General features: G+C 45.6%; 1 protein-coding gene and 2 non-coding genes across 6 annotated transcripts; 2 read left to right on the top strand and 1 right to left on the bottom strand.

The window, feature by feature from the left end:
- The first annotated feature begins 4,664 nt into the window (after nucleotides 1–4,664).
- LOC117368771 lies at nucleotides 4,665–4,831 on the top strand. Its single transcript, XR_004541020.1, has one exon. It is a non-coding gene; the product is annotated as a U1 spliceosomal RNA (small nuclear RNA).
- A 462-nt stretch (nucleotides 4,832–5,293) lies between these two features.
- Nucleotides 5,294–5,460, top strand: LOC117368769. Its single transcript, XR_004541018.1, has one exon. It is a non-coding gene; the product is annotated as a U1 spliceosomal RNA (small nuclear RNA).
- A 4,935-nt stretch (nucleotides 5,461–10,395) lies between these two features.
- Nucleotides 10,396–14,702, bottom strand: SPIB (Spi-B transcription factor). 4 transcript variants are annotated; one of them, XM_033959971.1, is made up of 6 exons: nucleotides 14,514–14,702; nucleotides 13,801–13,828; nucleotides 13,417–13,513; nucleotides 11,786–11,988; nucleotides 11,384–11,549; nucleotides 10,396–11,282 (listed from the first exon to the last, which is right to left on the bottom strand). In XM_033959971.1, exons 1-6 carry the CDS (start codon nucleotides 14,534–14,536, stop codon nucleotides 10,963–10,965), a joined length of 837 nt encoding a protein of 278 aa, XP_033815862.1. In that variant the 5' UTR covers nucleotides 14,537–14,702; the 3' UTR covers nucleotides 10,396–10,962. The 4 variants fall into 4 exon arrangements, with proteins under 4 accessions (XP_033815862.1, XP_033815863.1, XP_033815865.1 ...); XM_033959972.1 differs by having other exon boundaries at nucleotides 13,426–13,513; nucleotides 14,514–14,698; XM_033959974.1 differs by having other exon boundaries at nucleotides 13,417–13,634; nucleotides 14,514–14,694.
- Nucleotides 14,703–19,252: the final 4,550 nt, after the last annotated feature.

The raw sequence follows: 19,252 nt of genomic DNA, 5'->3' as shown, positions 1-19,252 counted from the left end.
GGTGCTGGTGAGGGATTCTAAGTAAAAGGTTTCCTGTTTCCGGGAAGGGAGAGGGGAAAGGTGCTTGAAGAGCCACACTTGGTTTGTGTTCTCGTTTCCCTTGCCTTCCAGATGGAGTCTGGCCAAGCCTACAGCAGCGTGGGAGGTCGAGCGGTGACAGCTTGCAGAGGCGATGCGAGAGTCGATACGGACACAGATGGACTTGTGGAAAGCCGATCAGACCGCCCAACAAACCCGCCATGCCGAGCTACTTCATATGCTTGGGGAACAAGTGCAGGCTATGCATAAGCTGGCACAGCGGCAAGTGACTGAACCAACCACCAGCGCCATGGTAGGAGCTTCCTTTGGGGAGCCTATTAGACTGAATAAGCTAGCACCGGAGGACGATATTGAAGATTTTTTATTAGCTTTTGAACGGGTGGCTGGGGCATCTCACTGGCCTCAGGACCAGTGGGCTATAAAGCTTATTCCCTGCTTAGCGGGATGAGCACTAGAGGCTTACCGAACTTTAAATGCTGAGCAAGCCACGGACTATAAGTGCTTAAAAGAGGTGCTGCTAGAGTATCTTGGACATACCCCAGAGCAGTACAGAATGCAGTTTCAGGCCTTAAAAATGGAGCCCGGGGAGCGACCTAAGGCCCTAGCGCAGAGGCTTAAACGTCTCTGCGAGAGATGGTTAACCCCTTTTCTGCAAAGTCTCCCAGCCGTGATAGCAGAGCTGTTCAGAGAACAATTCATGGAAGCTGTTCCAGGCTCTTTACGAGACTGGTTAGCCAGGCAGGGAGCTCCAACCCTGGGTCAAACTGTGGCCATCGCTGAAGCCTTCCTGGAGGCTCAGGTTCTCTCTAGAACTCAAGGGTCTAGGCGAACACCCTGGGAGGAAACCTCACGAACACGGGGGTCTAGTCACACTACCCCGATTAGGTATGATCAAAGGACCTCCAGGAAGCCAACCTTTCGCTGTTTCTCCTGTGGGAAAATGGGTCACCGGAGCACACAGTGTGAAGGGAAGCTGAACCTGGCTAGTAGGAAGGAATCCCCATGCCCTAGGGGAGGGAGGGAGTACTTTCTGCCAGTCAGGGTAGGGGGAGTTCCAGCTACTGCTTTATTAGACTCTGGGGCGAATCAGTCAAGCGTCTCTCGGGCCTTATGGAGGGCCATACGAAATAAGAAGGGAGGGCAGGTGGATAGACCTAGAGGCATATCTAGAATTCAATGTATGCATGGCACGACCATTCCCTATGAACTCCGAAGAGTGTGGCTGGAGTATGGGGGGAAAAGGCAGCCCCTAGAGGTAGTAGTAATGCCAACACCTCCCTATGATCTTATATTAGGGAGGGAATGGGCAGGTTTCCAAGAATGTATGAGAGAGCGGGAAGAGATGTCCTGGTCTAGGCATAATGAGGGGTGGACACTACAAGGACAGAGGGAGCCCCGAGATGAAGAACAGTCAGGCAGGTTCCGGGACCAGGAGGAGAAGGGAAGAGTGGTAGATCTGGGGCTTGCTGAGAAGGAGAGCTGCGAAGTAAAATTGAAGTTTGTGCGGCTGTCTAATAGGGCGAGATCTCCCTATATGGCTACGAACCAAGCCGCAGGGTTTGATTTAAGTAGTGCCCAAGAAAGAATAATACCCAAGGGAGGTCGGGAGGTCATAAATACATATTTACAGGTATCTTTACCCCCAGGTTGCTATGGGAGAATAGCACCTCGTTTTGGATTGGCACTTAGGCATGGGCTATGTGTAGGAGCTGGGGTAGTGGACCCTGACTATATGGGGCCCCTAAAGATACTCCTCTTCAATTTAGGAGAGGAAGATTATAGGATAAGGGAAGGAGACCGAATAGCCCAATTAATCTGTGAGAAGGTTTTCCTTCCAGATCTGCAGGAGGAGGAGAGGTTAGATGAAACGGGCCGAGGAAACCAAGGTTGGGGTTCCACTGGGGTGGATGAAACTCAAACCTGGGGAAAGCAGAATGCAGACATTCTGTCACGTCTGGAGGAAGGGATAGAGTCCCCGCCCAAGGATAAAAGGACTGATAGTGTTTTGAGGGGGGGGGGGTATGTGACAGGGAAGAGCCTGTCAGCAGTTTAAACCCAGCTTTAAACCCTGCCTTGCAAAGGCTGGCCCCTATTCCTAAGCCCAGGAAGCTGCCCAGTAACCCTGTGCCTATCACCAAGAGCCAACAGGCAGGGCAAGGCAGAGAGAGAAGGGCAGAAACCATAACATCTGGTTTAGGGCACTTTATAGTGCAGTGAGATGGAGTGCAGTGGAAAGCATTGAGATGGAGTGCAGTCTCGCAGTATGGGATCTCCTGGAGAATCACAGTTAACAAGGTATGAGTGGGGGAGGGGAATGAAAGTGAATGTATCTTTGTGTAGCGTTCTTTCTCCCGTAGCAGAACTGTGAGCATGTGTGAATGAATCACTTAGAGCCTGAGAGGGAGGCCATGTAGATAAAGGGAAGGAGGTGAGAACCTTTAATTAACTTCCCCGAGAAGTGTAAGAGACCTGACATTGTGTAACCCTGAAGCAGGGAACTTTCGGGAGGGGACTTACACCAGTCATAAAAGGTTGGGTTATATAAAGTTCCCTAGCCCCTACCCAGGAGCATAGGGTAGTGGGGGGCATTGGACTTCGGGTGGGTTAGGTCACAGAGCTTCCTGAAGTATTTCCAAACAAAAGGAGCAAAATTAAGGAGAAAACGTTTTGGTTATTTTTTTGGCTTTTCTGCCTGGGCAGCAGGCTGGACTGTATTGTAAGGAAGAAACCTTATGAAAGTATGTTTTGTTTTAAGTCTCCTCAGACCAGAGGGACTACTGGAACCCTACTGCTGTGAACTAGGGGTAATAAAGATAAAAGCTGAACTTTACCAAGAACGCAGTCTCCACTAATTATTCTACTGCTTATCCAGTGGAAGTCCTCCTGGGAGCGCTCCATCCTTACGCCTGGGGCGGGAGCCGGGTTGCCAGCGCTAGGCTTACCCCCGGCTCCGCCACAATATTATATTGTTTAAATAAGTGGGTTTTAAGATCTTTTCGAAATTGATAGTAAGTAAGAAATGGAGAAACAAGTAGATTCAAACATGAATTCATTAATCCTGCTTGGAATGCTAAGGTCCTATCCAAAAATTTTTTTGTAACGACATGCATTTGCTGAAGGAAAATAAAACCAACCAGATCTACGAATATTTTTCTTAGAAATAAAAAAAACTAAAATGAGAAACAAGGTAAGCCGGTGCTAAGCAGAATAAAACTTTAATACAAATGCATCCAAATTTAAATAACACCCTAGCCTCAAACGGTAGCCAGTGAAGCTTTTGATAATATACACTGATATGATCGTGTTTTTTCAGATTAAAAATCAAAGGAATAGCTGTATTTTGTATGATTTTTGGTCGGCTAGTAGTTGTTTTATACAATCCCAGATAAATAACATTACAATAATCCAATATTGAAAGGACTGAAGATTGAACCAAGATTTTAAATGATATAAAATCAAAATATTTCCTAATAGTATGCAGTTTCTGGAGGACAATAAAACATCTCTTAACCAGAGAATCTGTATGGGCCTTAAAAAATAAGGACCGATCTAAAATAACCCCTAAAATTTTCAGCATAGGAGATATCGAATAAGATTGACCGTTTAAAAATAAAGTTGTTTCAGTAATTTTTTCATTAGGACTAGCTAGAAAGAATTTTGATTTGCCCGGATTTAATTTCAATCTAAATGTAGATGTCCAAATTTCCACTTGTGTATGAATAAAAGCTATATAATTTAATACTTCTGAAGTGAGTTCGGTTAAAGGGATGAGTATTGAAATGTCATCTGCGTAAACATAAAATTTTACCTGTAAACTATGTAATAAATAAAGGTGTTAGGTAAACATTAAAGAAAGTTGGAGAAAGTGGTGAACCCTGAGAGACTCCACTTTCATTTACTCATCTGGTAGAGTATTGTCCAGCACTGACTACCTGGTAAGACCTATTTTTCACAAACCCTTGAAACCTATTCCATACCCTACTTGAAATTCTGATGGAATCCAAGCATGCTAATAATATATCATGGTCAACTAAGTCATAAGTACGACTCAAATCGTTGTAGAATAATTGCGCTTGAACCCGATTTGAATAGGCTATGGATATGATCTACTATTGAAGCTATATCTATTTCAGTGCTATATCCTGAGCGGAAACCGGATTGAAAATTGTGCAAAATTTCAAATTTATCTAAATAATTCACTAATTGCACATTTACTAAACCTTCAATCACTTTCGTAAATAAGGGAATAGAAGCAACTGGTCTGAAATTGGATGTATTAGCTTTAGTTTCTTTCGTATCCTTTATATTGGGGATGATTAAAATCTGACCAATCTCACTTGGGAACGACCCAGCCACTAATAATGATACAATTAAATCAAACTGTTTTGATTTTAAAGTGAGCAGAGCATTTCTCATTAGAATTGAAAGACAATCATCAAGTTGGCAAGAGGAAATTTTTTTTCACTCAGAGAATAGTTACGCTCTGGAACGCGTTGACAGAGGACCCCACGCAGGATGTCCTCTGCCGCGCTTTAACCGGGGAGGGACTGTAGCCCTCGCCGGCCACCCTGAGCCAAGGGTGCCCTGCCGGCACAGGCCCTGGCCCTTAGCTCGCCTCTTTCTTCATACTTACCTGGCAGGGGAGATTGGTCCATGATCCAGAAGGTGGCGCTCCCAGGATGAGGCTCGGTCTTTGCACTCGGGCTGTGCTGACCCCTGCGATTTCCCCACATGCGGGAAAGTCGACTGCATAATTTCTGGTAGTGGGGGACTGCATGCGCACTTTCCCCTGTTTTCTTCTCAGCTGTGGATCTAAGGACAGATTGCAAGTTAAAGGGGCCTGGATGGGGTGCATTTTGTTGTGTTCCCTAGCTTTTCTGGCTTTTGCTTTGCTTTGTTGTTTTTTCTTTTGTAAGACTGCTGGGGTATGGGATACGGTACGGTACTTTTGTCCTGGGCCGTTTGGTTTGAATTTTTTGTCATTTGCCCTCTTGTCACGTGCTGAGTTTGAGTTCGGCGGCCTCTGCTTAACCCACTCCCAGCATGCATTTAGGCAGCCAGAGAGCCCTTGGCCCTGAACGTATGGCGTCATGCGGGTCCCCGCGCAGCGGAAGCAGCGGCCCGGCGCTCGGACCCGACGCAAGATGTCCTCTGCCGCGCTTTAACCGGGGATGGACTGTAGCCCTCGCCGGCCACCCTGAGCCAAGGGTGCCCTGCCGGCACAGGCCCTGGCCCTTAGCTCGCCTCTTTCTTCATACTTACCTGGCAGGGGAGATTGGTCCATGATCCAGAAGGTGGCGCTCCCAGGGTGAGGCTCGGCCATTGCACTCGGGCTGTGCTGACCCCTGCGATTTCTCCACATACGGGAAAGTCGCCTGCATAATTTCTGGTAGTGGGGGACTGCATGCGTGCTTTCCCCTGTTTTCTTCTCAGCTGTGGATCTAAGGATAGATTGCCAGTTAGAGGGGCCTGGATGGGGTGCATTTTGTTGTGTTCCCTAGCTCTTCTGGCTTTTGCTTTGCTTTGCTTTGTTGTTGTTTTTTTTTTTTTTCTTTTGTAAGAACACTTTGCTGTACAATTCCACCTATTTAACCTATTCTACGGACATTCCAGTCTTTATTTCATATGCTGTACATCTATTATCTCTTGGTATGGGGCAATGAGACATTTCATAAGCTGCTGAACTTTATTGAACAACTTAAGAAAACCTCCGAAGAAGTGAATCATACTATCACTTTTGAAAATGGACAGATTGCACAAACCGTAGAAAATTTGCTCCGAGATGCTCATGTCTCAAGTTTGGGAACTTTTCTTTGATTATTCGCCCACTGCAAACCACGTATTTAATGTTTTAATTCACGCTATCTTAACTATTCTACAAATTTTGCTATGTATTGTTATGATGCTCCTTTGCTGTAGAATGAAACACGTGTACATGAATTTCCAGTATCTTCTCTGTCATTTGGCTAATTTGGTTCTAATTTGGCATGGCTTATTGCATTAACATTACCAGGGTCAGAGATAATAGTATCCCATATCCCATACTCTCTTATGACATTTTTACCTTTTATGCCCAAACCTCCTGAGAAAGATTCCTGCATCCCTTATGCACCGTTCATTTGCTCAACGACGGGTAAGATATAGATACGACCTATGCAACCTAAGACAGAGGTTTGAACTCATAATGGGAACTGTTTATCTTCATAGCTTGGAGATTCTGCAGGACAGGGGATGTGCTGATATACTGTTAGAGATTGGCAAGGCATAAGCGAGGCAAGCAGGCTAAGGGTACCACAAGTTTGCTTTCATTTCAAAGAATATGGGAGATGTCTGCATAGCTGTTGCAGGCGTTCAGCATTTTCGGTTGGCATAGCTGGTGTCGCCTATGGGAGATTATATCAATCTGACTCTGGCATGGGAATGCAGATAGACCCTGAGGGCAGGAAGACGGTTTCAAGTAGTCATGATTAAATCATGATTAGCTAAAATGTGTTAATGTATTAATCAGAAACTATTGTCCGAGGCATACTGGAAATTTAACTACAGCCTAGTATTCTTTTTTGGAAATTATAGGTATGCTTCACTGTTGCAGCATCAGATTTTGCTTTAGGTGATATTTACTGGTTCTGTGGAGACCTCCGGCTCCGTGTTAAACTACCCAGCCAGTAGATAGGCCAATGCGCTTTAGCTATATATAGATGAGATAGGGGTCCCAAGAGGGGTCCCTGATGAATTCAAGGCCCGAGACCAGGTTAAGGCTAGGTTGAGTCCCTTATTCCCCTTATTACTATCAATAAGAATGTTGATTGGATTAATTACATTTATTATAATCAGCAACGCTTTGTGAATTACTCTAGGGACGCCTTGCAAGGTATTGCTGATCGGTTAGGCCCCACTTCTCAGATGGCTTTCCAAAATCGCATGGCCTTGCAGAGAAAGGGGGTGTCTGTAAAATTCTCCCCAGTACTTTATCCTGTTGCACCTCTATTCCTGACAATGCAGGTCCCACGGGTAAGGTTACTATGGCCATTAAAAAATTAGAAGACCTCTCTGCTGAACTTAAACGTAATTCTGGTTTATCTAATCTTTGGGATCTGTATTTTAGTTGGATGCAGGGGTGGATGAAAGACCTTCTTATTGTTATAATCTTTATTATTATCTGCACTCTTGTTGCTTATATAATTTTTAGACTGTTCCTGCGCTGGTTGACTCATATTACAGCCCTCCACGCTCATGCTGTGCATTTATGATATCATTTTCATGACATAAGAGGGGATTGAAAGGACACATTTAAAAAGAACACACGTATCTTATGTCTTTTTTTCTGTCTGTACTGGAGGTATTCAAATGCAGACTGTTCGTGTTTACTCTCTTGATGGTTTGGGAAGAGGTCATTTAATCATGTTAACGAAGTTAGCTCTCTGAGACAATGAAGGCTCAACCCCCACTGCCATGTACCGGTTGAGAGTGAAAAGGGAAGCTCTTAACACCTTTTAGTTTAAACAATGAAGTACATATCCTGCTCACGCACCCCCTCCCCTCTCTTGTCCATCCCCCTTTTCCTGTGATGGTTACCACTGACCCATGTAAAAGATATATAAATTAATGTACACTGATAATAAAACAGGCAAATCTCTTTAGAACACTGTCTACGTATCTTTCTTTCTAAGAGGAATTGCCTCCAGATGTCTGAATAGATGACAGAGTGTTTTGCAGGGCAGTTTCGGGACCAAGAAACGGATCTTGTTCGTTTCAGTCACCTTATCCATGCCCTTATTGGCACCCAGCAAACCTAGTAGGTTTCATCTTGTAATATATAAGAAAGGACCGATGCCATTCCAGTGGGAGTTTCCCTTGAGTTCTACTTGGCAGTGTTTGGAAATATGTTACGTGGCATCACTCACTCATGCACGCCTGTCCTACTGGGGCTATCCCTGGAGTATGGAGACCTGTCACATCTCCTCAGCGGCTGTGGGACACTTTAGAGTCTTTATTTCAAAATTGAACTGAGGAGACAGATATGCATGCTCAGTGCTTAGAGACTGCAGTAAATTGCTGAGGGCACAGGGGAGTGAAAATACCAGACTGCTGCACAATATAGAGGGCAAAGAGTACTGAAAATATCAGAGATCTCTGCCTAATGCAACAAGCACAGGGGACTGACAATACCTGAGACCACAGCATAATGCAACAAGCGTGGGGAACTAAAAATACCAGTAATCACTGCATAATCTAGAGAGCACAGGGGGTTGAAAGTACCAGAGATTATTAGGTTTCAAGCTAGACTAGAACCTGTGACCTCCCATATTGAATCAAAGTCCTTTAGCCATTGAGCCACCAGTCAGGCAGGTCCTAGATGTTTTCAGTTTCTTCCTTTATACCTTTCATGCTTTGATTTGGATTTAAAATTCAAATATCCAGTCACTGGAGTTGAACCCAGGACACTTTGGTGCAAGGTAACAAGCCTTTCCACTCGGACATTTAGTCAACAAATGTATAAAGTTTAGTAACCCTTTCTGAGCTTTTCTGGGAGGATGGGATATGAAACCAAATAAATAAATATACAGTATATTTTAAAAAAACATTTCTCCATATACAAACAGCACTTGCATTTTCTTGCAAGACCACCAGATGGCACAAAAGGTCTAGCTACAGCTGCTACTGTGGCTTAATACTGACCTAGTGGTCATTTGTAGAATAACAGAAGTTAACAAAAAACCTGTCTTAAGCATAGCCCACATTGAAAGAGCTACAGTACCAGAATATTTCCTATAGACTCACAGCCCAGAAGCCTGATCCTGCAAGCAAGCTACTCTGTAGTGTGTGTGGGGGGAGGGTTATCAACATCTATTACTGTTATATTTTCCCAGTCTAAATTACTGTTATATTTTCCCAGTCTAAATTTAGCGCTTCTAAATAGGGACTGTCTATTGAATATTAAATGTACAGAACTGCATACACCTTTCAGTACTATAGAAATGCTAAATACTAGTGGTAGTAACTAGGTTTCTTTGCATAAAATGGGACCTGTGCCAAAATAACAGCAGTTAGGGGTAAAACAACCCATCTTAACAATAGCCCATGTTGATAACGTCCCCCTTTAGTGTACTAAGTTTCAGTTTCTGGTAATCAGTGCTGATATTATGATGTCATAATGCCTCTTTTCACCAATAAGAGCCAACCTGTCCACTCTGATATTCAGACCTCCTTTTCCTAAACCGTGGAAGAGCTTCTTACGTGGGCTTGCAAGCTAAATGCTCTGACGCTCATTCTATTCCTATGAGCATTGGAGCTTTTACCTCGCCAGCCCACGGTAAGAAGCTCTTCCACAGTTTAGTAAACCCAAGCATTAGTCAACAAAGTATTAAGTTCAGTAAAAACATTATTCCATATACTGTAGAAACAACATTTTTCCCTTTTCCTTGAAAAGGGCTGCATTTTCTTGCATGACCACCAGATGGCAGAAAGGCTCCAGCTCCAAAAGTGGCTTAATACTGACACCTAGTGGTCCTTTGTAGAATAACAGGAGTTAACAATAAACCTGTCTTATGCGTAGCCCACATTGAAAGAGCTACAGTACCAGAATATTTCCTAAACTCACAGCCCAGCAGCCTGATCCTGCAAGCAAGAAACTCTTTTGTGGGGGGTTATCAACATCTATTAATGTTATACTTTCCCAATATTAGTAGCCCAAGTTAGTGGTAAAATAACCCATAAGAGTAGCCCATATTGAGAACTTTAGGGTACAGAGTTTCAGTTTCTAGTAACCAGAGCCGAGATTGTGATGTCATAATACTTCTTTCCACCAATAAGAGCCAACCTCATCAGTGATGTCACAATGGCTTTATTGTCCTATACTTGGCTCACTCTTATTACACAGAGCAGGGATTTCCATTTCTAGAGACATTTATCTTTTCTTTCTTTAATTAAAGAGGGAAGTATCAATGTAGGCTACTCTTAAGATGTGTTATTTTACCCTTAACTCCAGTCATTCATAACTAGTTCTCACTGCATAAAATGGGACCTGTGGTAAAATAACCAACTAATGCCCCCCTCCCCTTTGTTTTTATTTCTAGAATGGTGCTTGTTATCTGGTCCAGGGGACACTGGAGAGCAGGTGTCAGTTCAGAGAGGCATTTCTCCATCTATTCTACAGGATCAGTGGCCAAGCTCTTATTTTTTGGTATTCCTTGATCACAGTCCCAATGCTAGGAGAGAATCATACAACAAAGCAAGAGGTGGTTTGATTGGCTGAAACCTGAGGAAGGGGCTTTCAATGTTGTGCAGGATGGTGGCAGGTCAGAGGAATCCATTCTGTAGGAAACACACTTATTCAACAGCTCTGCAAACCTCACCTCCATATAATCAAACTATTCTTTATTCGTTTCTGCATAATTGCTAGAAAGAAACTGTACAAAGTCAGACGAAACTGCCCCAGAAGAGCAGATGTTCTTTACACCCCTCACCCCTGCCCCAGAAAGTGATGACACTGTGCCAACAGAAGAAAACCCTTCTCCCACCCCCAGTAGCTGAAACGAATCGGGTCCTAAAACTGACCTCCATGTCCAAGTTCAGCCTTGTCAGATGATCCCAGTTTCTACTGTACATATTTACAGGCAAAAGCATCAGAGCCTCCAATACCCCAGAGAGCACAGACAGTCCCACTCCAGGGACTGGCGATGCTCTGAGGTCATGTTTTAAGGAATCCAGCAGGTTCCCCCTGAAGTCAGAGAGGGCTCGGCCAGCACCAGTCTGCAAACCCTGCCAGGGGCTAGACCAGTTCAGGCAGCCTTCCACAGCTGCCTCACCTGCAGCTTCAGTCTATGTGACACAGACATCCCTTCCCCTGGCCCCAAAGATAAACTCCTGTGTGCAGGGCACAGGGCCACTGTGTGAGTCCACTCTCTTGTCCATGCATAGCCATTATGGCAGCGGCTGAACTCGAGGCTCCCCTGCCCTGAGCCCCAGCAGCACACTGTCAAACTGGTAAGTCAGCTTCTTCTTCACCTTACGGATCTCGCCAGTCTTGCCGTAATTTCGGAGGGCCCGTGCCAGTTTCTGGTAGGTCATACGTTTCCGGTTGCCCTTCTGTTGGCCCCAGCGGTGAGCAAGCCGCTCTTTGTATTTGGAGGAGAACTGGAAGGTACCACGCTCACGATCCACCCACCAGATGCAGTCTCGCATGTCCCCACGCTGCAGCAACTCCAGCAGGAACCGATAGAGCCGCACCTTCTTCCGTACACCTACAGGGGGCAGAGCAGAGGTCACCAAGAGGAAGAAAGATGTTCCCTTTTCTCCTCCCTGCAACCTTGTGTCCCACGCTCTCTCTTCCACGAGGATTTACCTGAGTCGTAGCCAGAGGTCTCTGCTGGAAGAAGGCTCTCATCTGATTCGCTGTCGGACACCTCTAGCACAGGGTTCTCCAGGTTCATATAGTCCTCCTCAGATGAGAGAGAAGGGCTGGGAATGATGCCACCAGGAATCATGTACTGGGAGTATGGATTGTACAGCTGGAAAAGAGAACACAGATGGGATAGGAGAGAAAACCAGCTGGACTCTAAAAGCATAGCGATAAGTAAATTGTCATGTTTTACAGTAAATAAGTCCTCACCTACAGCCCTCAAGGCTCGTGAATGAACCAACACTTTGAACACTCACAGCATGGGAGGACAAGCTAGCTAGTTTGATCTCTGCTACCACAGACCACACAAGAAGGGTATACAATTGTTCTCCCTCTCCGGCTCACCTGAGCAGTGAACTCCTCCTCCGGCAAGGGGTATGGTGACTGTGCTGGGACACCACTCTCCTGGCTATCAACGTGGGCCTGAGAGAAAGGGGTGTAAGTGCTCTGTAGACAGGACACTTGCACACTCTGTAGGGGCGTGAGGTGACTGCTGTCATAACTCTCATAACCAGATTCCTGAGGTTCCAGCCAAGTCCAGAGAACATCTGTGAGAGAACCAAGAGACAACAGGACCAAATCAGTCATCACAGGGTCTGCACCATTCAATGACTCACCAGCACCAACTTGTGGTACTCTTCAGTACTGTCCCATGGCCATACAGTGACCTGCCAGCACCCTCTGCAACTCCCTGTCAGTAATGAGCAGAGAGACAGGAGGCTGCTCTCGAGACTGTGCAGAACCTGGAGAGCAGCCGCAAAAGGACCAATGCCAGATTTGGGCAGTGACCATAGCAGGTATAGCAGACACACGTTTCATTGTGTCTAAGCAGGTCAGAGTCCACCAGCACAAGGAAATATTGCAAATTCAGAGCCCTCTGATTTTCATGTGGCTCCATTCTCAACCATTCACCAGAGAGGCAGGGGGGGGGGGGGCAGAGGGTACGTGTCACAGCAACCACCCTACCCTACCTAGCTAACAATCCCACAACACTTTTTATAGGGAAAACAGAAACAGTTGGGCTGCCCCAGCTACATTAGACAGATTGTGAGCCCACCAGGACAGACAGGGAAATTGCTTCAAGTCCCTTTCTGTAAACCACTTGGGAGTGTGCTTGTAAAACTATAAAAAGGCAATCTCTAAGTCCCAATCTCTTTCCCCCCTGTATCGGAATTGCACTCTGTCCACACACCAAGACAGACCCTCACTGAATATAAAATAAGTACGCACAAATTTAGAGTCCAAAAACTTCCAAATATCAGGGTTTGCTAGCAGTTCAAGACCAGAGAAAGAGAAGCAGCTATGTACTGACTAAAATCCAAAGAGACCACAAATTAGAAACGTTCAGACATGAAGTGAGCTGGAAACCCTGAGACAGAGAAGCAGACTTAGGTTCTACCACACCTGCCGACTGTACAACTGAGTACCACAGTGTGCTAGGCTTTATGAAAACAGGATTTATTTATGCAGTTTTCCTGAGATCCTGAACACGACCTTGGGAATATTTTTGGTTAATGCTTATGATGAAGAGCGTGTGAAAGCGTTTGATTTCAGTGTTATCACAGGCGCGAGGAAAGGAAAGAGACCTCTCTACCTGAGAGGTAGAGGGCAGATGAGGACAGAGATGACCCTACCCATCTAGAATTTATAGGGGGAGAGACATCCCTACCTGGTCAGAGGAGGACTTATTGAGGAGAGACTTCCCAACTTTTCTAGAAGAGGAGGGGGAAAGAATGGATGGGAGACAACCCTGCCTGCCTAGAGGAGAAAGATAGATAGGAGACATCCCTACCAGTTTAGAGAAGGGAGAAAGGGGCATCCCAACTTATCTGGAGGGGGCAGAAAGAAGGGAAAGGAGATATTCCATAGCTAGAAGAGAAAAAAAGGGGAAGAGACATCTCTACCTGTCCAAAGTAGGAAAGATGGTTGACAGAGCATCCCTATCTGCACAGATGGGGGATGGGTCAGACACTGACCATTCCTACCTGACAGTTCCATGGTGTTGATGTGGGAAGTAGCACTGCTGGGGTGTCTGATGAAGGTGTCCAGCTCATACAGAACATTATCAGGGCACTGTAGAGAGAAACGGGGTGAACCTCAAATGCCAGACTCCAGCCATGCCATGGCTTGGGAACCCCCCACCTCATAAGCATCTCCCCATAGGGCTGAAGTGGGAGTTAAGTCACATGCGAGTCTGTCAAGTCAGAAAGACAGTCTCAGCCCATTACCCAAGTTAATAAAAGGCAAAAGGGAGGAAAGGCAGAAAGGAGGGGGAAGTGTGTGTGAGAGACAGCCAGACAGGAGGGTGAGGAACAGCTAGAGAAGAGAGGGGGAGGTTTGTGGGAGATCATGAGACTCACCAAGGAATTTCCATGTGTGCTCTCAAGCCTAGGGAGAGAGAGGAAACATTAGGGTGTGTGGTGCAGGGAGCCTGCTTGCCCCCTCACCCCCCCCCCCTCGAAGGCTGCTGCTGTTCTCCAGACCCGACTGACACTGCTCCTGTGACCCCTCCACCCCCATCCTGCTATAACCACACACATATGGGGGTTCATGGGCCAGGAATCAGTCACACACAGGCAGGGGAGGACATGCGTCCCTTCCTCCCCAGGGACCCACTTTGCATATGAGCAAAAAGGAGAGTGAAGAGCAGCCTTCAGGCCTCAGCATTTCTCTGCTCCAACATCCCTACCATAACATTTTCTCTAACCAGGGGACACCTAAAAATGAGCAATTTAAGGGTCCAAGCTGAAAGCAGAAAGCATGTGCACCCACCATGTGGGCTTCAAACCATGACAGGTATTGGGGATCAGAGACCCTAGCCTATTTATCACCCCTTGGTCAGGATTATATGCTGACATCCTCACTCGGGCCATCTCTCAGCTGCACATCAGAAAGTTTCCCACTGCTTGCACTCTATAAAACTGGGCACTGGCCTCACTCCATGGACACTCCCTCCCTTAAGCAAGCTACCCTGAGGTGGGCTCCTCCAGGCATCACCTCCCATGCCCCATCTCACTTTCCCAGGAGCCTCCCACTACCCTGCCCCTGCTCCCAGTAAAGGAAGGAGACTTACTGTAGAGAATCAAGGTTTAGCATGTCTGCACTGGGTCCTGCAGGAGCTCCGACTGCTCGGAAGTTTCCCTAGTCTGGGCACAGGAAGACTGCCACAAGCATCTCTTTATATACCAACCCCTGGGGGGGAGTGACCAGTGATTTCAGAACAGAAATCCCCTTGCAGAGAGGGCGGAGCCCTCTGATTGCACAATCAGGCAGGAGCACCAATGCAAGGGATCCTAGACCCCTCCTCAATTAATCATATTATTCAAGCACCAACATCCCCCCCCCCAAAAAAAAAAAAAAGATCACACAACCCTATAAAAAATATATTTGGACATCATACTTTCATTAAACTTTGTTTACATAATGGGTACTATTTCAGAGGGGAGGTGGCCTATTTGCAAACTGCCCCCCGCCAGGTAAAAGTATTCATTGACTGAGCTGGTGGAGCTGGCAGTGTTACTCTAATGCCCCTTAGAAGCTGCTGCCCTCGTTAACTACCTAGTCATGCCCTACCAAACTCCCTTCACATCCACAGCATCATAATACACACACACACACAGAGAAGAACCAAGTGGAGCCCTTCAGGAGCAGAATGGGCCTGTTTCAGCGCGGCTGCCTTTGACGAATCGCCCCAGGCCATTCCTGACCCTCCCCTGCACTAAGAGCCGGGAGTCCCACAGTCCACTTCCCAGGAAGTCACTGGGCTGCAGTGCTTCACTCCAGGACTTTCAGATCCACTGGAGAGCTGGGTAGATCAGATCCAAAACCCATCCAGAGAGATTCAGAATGATCGCCAGGCGGAGGGAGGGGCTACTAAACGCTGAAATTTGGAAAAGTTATGGGGAGTATTGCCTCCCAAACATGCTGAAATGAGGGGGGGGATCATTTCCCCCCCCCCCCCCCCAACACTGAAACTGGACGATTTGTCGTGGCCAGTTCATTGCGCTGAAACGACTGCTATGAATCGTCCTAGATCACCCCCCCCTCAACCAAGACTTCCTAACAGGTGGAAACAAACGAGCAGGGTGAGAAACCCACAGGCTACTGTCAAAGGAAATGGACTACAAATGTTATACACCACAAAATCACTGTGATGCAAGATAAGACATAAGGCCAAGCTCGACAGAGAGGAAGAAAACGAGAGAGCACCAGAGACAGGAGAAAAAGAGACTATCAGTGACACAGAAACATAAGGGGGGACAACCGAGAAAGAAAAGAAACCCTGGAAAAGGATCATTCCCCCCCAAAAAAAAAAAACCCCCCAAAAAAACCCCACTCAGCCCCCAAGCATATTTGCTTATTCACCCCACCCCTGCTGCAACACGTATAGGAGCATGAGCCCATGTACAAAGTCTAAGAGCAGATAAGAAGCATGAGACCCATTCTCTCAGCCCAATTTCATTTCCAGATAAGCACCACAGCACTCCACCCCCCCCCCCCCCCAAATCAGGCAAGCCTACTAAAACTTTACTTATCATTTCTATAGCGCTGTACAGAAATGTGCAATAGATAGTCCCTGCTCCACTAAGCTTACAACTTATTCAAGACAGACAAACAAGGGATTAGAGAGTATATTTGTTAGGAAAATGATTAAAGCAAACATGGGTTCTGAAGAGATGAATAATTACCATTAATGTTTTCAGTTAATGCAGAAGTCTTAATCATGATGCCCCTAATGCTGAGTTGAGCATCCATTGTCCCTCTCAAAGCATACCTTCACAAGCAGCTCCCTCCCCCAGGTAGATCCACCTTCCTTCTACAACACTTCTCTCACCCCCTCCCCTGTAGGTACCCCTCAGGCCAACCTTATGGATGCCATAGTAGTGTAGGGTAGAGTGGACAAGAGCAATCCCCACTACTGCCTGTGCCAGCTTCAGGCTTAAAATGGCAATAATGACCTCTAGTGGTAAGACTGCTAAGAGTCCTGAACCCTAGTGGTAACATAGAAAGACTACTGCTGCAGGTAGTGGCTGCCATTTTTAACCCAGAGCTTCCAGTCAAGAGCAACAGAGAATCGATATTGCCCACCCCTACCCTAGACCACTGGGTATCTTTAAAAACAGGCTAAGGAGGGGGGGGGTCTTTGGGAGGAAGGCTTTTTGGGCATATCCTAAACTTTACCACTCACACCTAAAGATCCTCTGTGCATATACCAGGCTTTACCTTCTTATGTGTTGTTAATACATTTGAGGTTCCGATTGTCTATATTATACTCTCCTCCCCACACCACCACCACCATTTTCTAATGTATAGATAATCAAGTCTTTTTGCCTCATACAATTCTGGTCGCCCTTCTCTGGCCTGTCTCTCTGCATCTTTTAAAATGGATCTTACACTAGATTGACCAGAACTTCTCTAAACTCCCTTAATATTTGACAATGTAAAATCCATCTGGCCCCAGGACTTTGCTCCTTCTGAACCTTTTCTGTCTATCTGGGGTAATATAATCCCTTTTCCATATACACCAGCTGACCACCAAGGTTCCTTCTCCACCCCTTTCTTTGGAGACTAATGAACAGAGATATTTATTTAGCATTTCTACCTTTCCTGTGTCCAACAATTAATCCCATGTCTATTTCTCCTGTCATTAATGCAGCTGAAGCCAAATTTCTGCTTTTCCTCCTATAATCTCACCTGCTCTTTCTCCTTTTACTAACATAGCCTTGCTTTCCTGCATTGATTTTTTCTTCCACTTGTATCCTGACCACTTTTTCTGCATCTTTGAGCTTTCATAGATTTTCTCCCCTATGTTACTTTGGCTCACATTCCTTCATACGACACAGATTTTTTTTCCAGTTCCCTTTATTTCCTAACTTGAAAATTCATTGCTCTTACTATTGGCTGATTTTAACTTTGCCCACTGCCAGCACTTCCTTCAAGAACTCTCTTGTCCTTAACAAATATGGTGCCCCGAAATCCAGGAAGTAGTTAAGTGTCTCTATCCTCGCTCTCCTTTTCCACCTTTCTTCCAAAGTATTTGTATTGAGATCTTCATGTCAGTTCCCATATGCTTTATGACAAAGACACAGAATATTTCAGTAGCTGCCCTAGAGATGTTAACACCTCCTTTTTCTTGCTGACCATTCTTCTACCTAAACACCCAACCATCCTTCCGATTTCTGCCATCAGCTTTCCTGTTTGGCCACCTTAAGACCATCAGCTACAACTCCTGCATTAGATAGATTGTGAGCCCACCGAGACAGATAGGGAAAAAATGCTTGAGTACCTGATTGTAAAACCGCTTAGATAATCCTGATAGGCAGTATATAAAAACCTAATAAACTTGAAACTGCTCTTCACTGCCCCCTCCTCCACTCACCCGTGCTACACTGTTTCCTCAGGTTTTTGCAGCCCAAATGAGCAACCCTGCATTTTAGCATTAACTCTTAGCTGCCAAATTCTAGACATTCTTCAAGTTTCACTAGATCTGTCCTCATCTACCAGGTTGCATACCCTATCACAGATTTTGGAATCATTCAAAGAGGCAAACGATACCCAATGGCCATTCCACAATATCACTTACCAAAATAAAATTTAAAAAAGGAAACAGAGGGTAGGGGTGAAGGGCCACTACTCGGACTGGATGGGGGTCACGAGTGGTGTTCCGCAGGGCTCAGTGCTAGGGCCGCTGCTATTTAATATATTCATAAATGATCTAGAAACAGGCACGAAGTGTGAGATAATAAAATTTGCGGACGATACAAAACTATTTAGTGGAGCTGGGACTAAAGAGGAATGCGAAGAATTGCAAAGGGACTTGAACAAATTGGGGGAATGGGCGGCGAGATGGCAGATGAAGTTCAACGTTGAGAAATGTAAAGTATTGCATGTTGGAAACAGAAACCCGAGGTACAACTATACGATGGGAGGGATATTATTGAATGAGAGCAACCAAGAAAGGGACTTGGGGGTAATGGTGGACATGACAATGAAGCCGACGGCACAGTGCGCAACAGCCGCTAAGAAAGCAAATAGAATGCTAGGCATAATCAAGAAGGGTATTACAACAAGGACAAAAGAAGTTATCCTGCCATTGTATCGGGCGATGGTGCGCCCGCATCTGGAATACTGCGTCCAATATTGGTCTCCGTACCTTAGGAAGGATATGGCGTTACTCGAGAGGGTTCAGAGGAGAGCGACACGCTTGATAAAAGGGATGGAAAACCTCTCATACGCTGAGAGATTGGAGAAACTGGGTCTCTTTTCCCTGGAGAAGAGGAGACTTAGAGGGGATATGATAGAGACTTATAAGATCATGAAGGGCATAGAGAGAGTAGAGAAAGACAGATTCTTCAAACTTTCGAAAAATAAAAGAACAAGAGGACACTTGGAAAAGTTGAAAGGGGACAGATTTAAAACGAATGCTAGGAAGTTCTTCTTTACCCAACGAGTGGTGGACAACTGGAATGCGCTTCCAGAGGACGTAATAGGGCAGAGTACGGTACTGGGGTTCAAGAAAGGATTGGACAATTTCCTGCTGGAAAAGGGGATAGAAGGGTATAAATAGAGGATTACTGCACAGGTCCTGGACCTGTTGGGCCGCCGCGTGAGCGGACTGCTGGGCATGATGGACCTCAGGTCTGACCCAGCAGAGGCATTGCTTATGTTCTTATGTTATGTTCTAATAAGAACCATACCAAGGACCAATCTCTGCAGCAAATCTACTAGTAATATCCTTATCGTTACATCGAACTTCATTTATCACTTATGTGCATAGGTAAGGCACTTAAGACTAAATGTTAAAAAAAAAAA

The sequence above is a fragment of the Geotrypetes seraphini genome, chromosome 10 (genome assembly GCF_902459505.1).
Source record: "Geotrypetes seraphini chromosome 10, aGeoSer1.1, whole genome shotgun sequence".
In the NCBI taxonomy this organism is placed as follows: Eukaryota; Metazoa; Chordata; class Amphibia; order Gymnophiona; family Dermophiidae; genus Geotrypetes; species Geotrypetes seraphini.
This window is presented reverse-complemented; position numbering and strand designations above follow the sequence as displayed.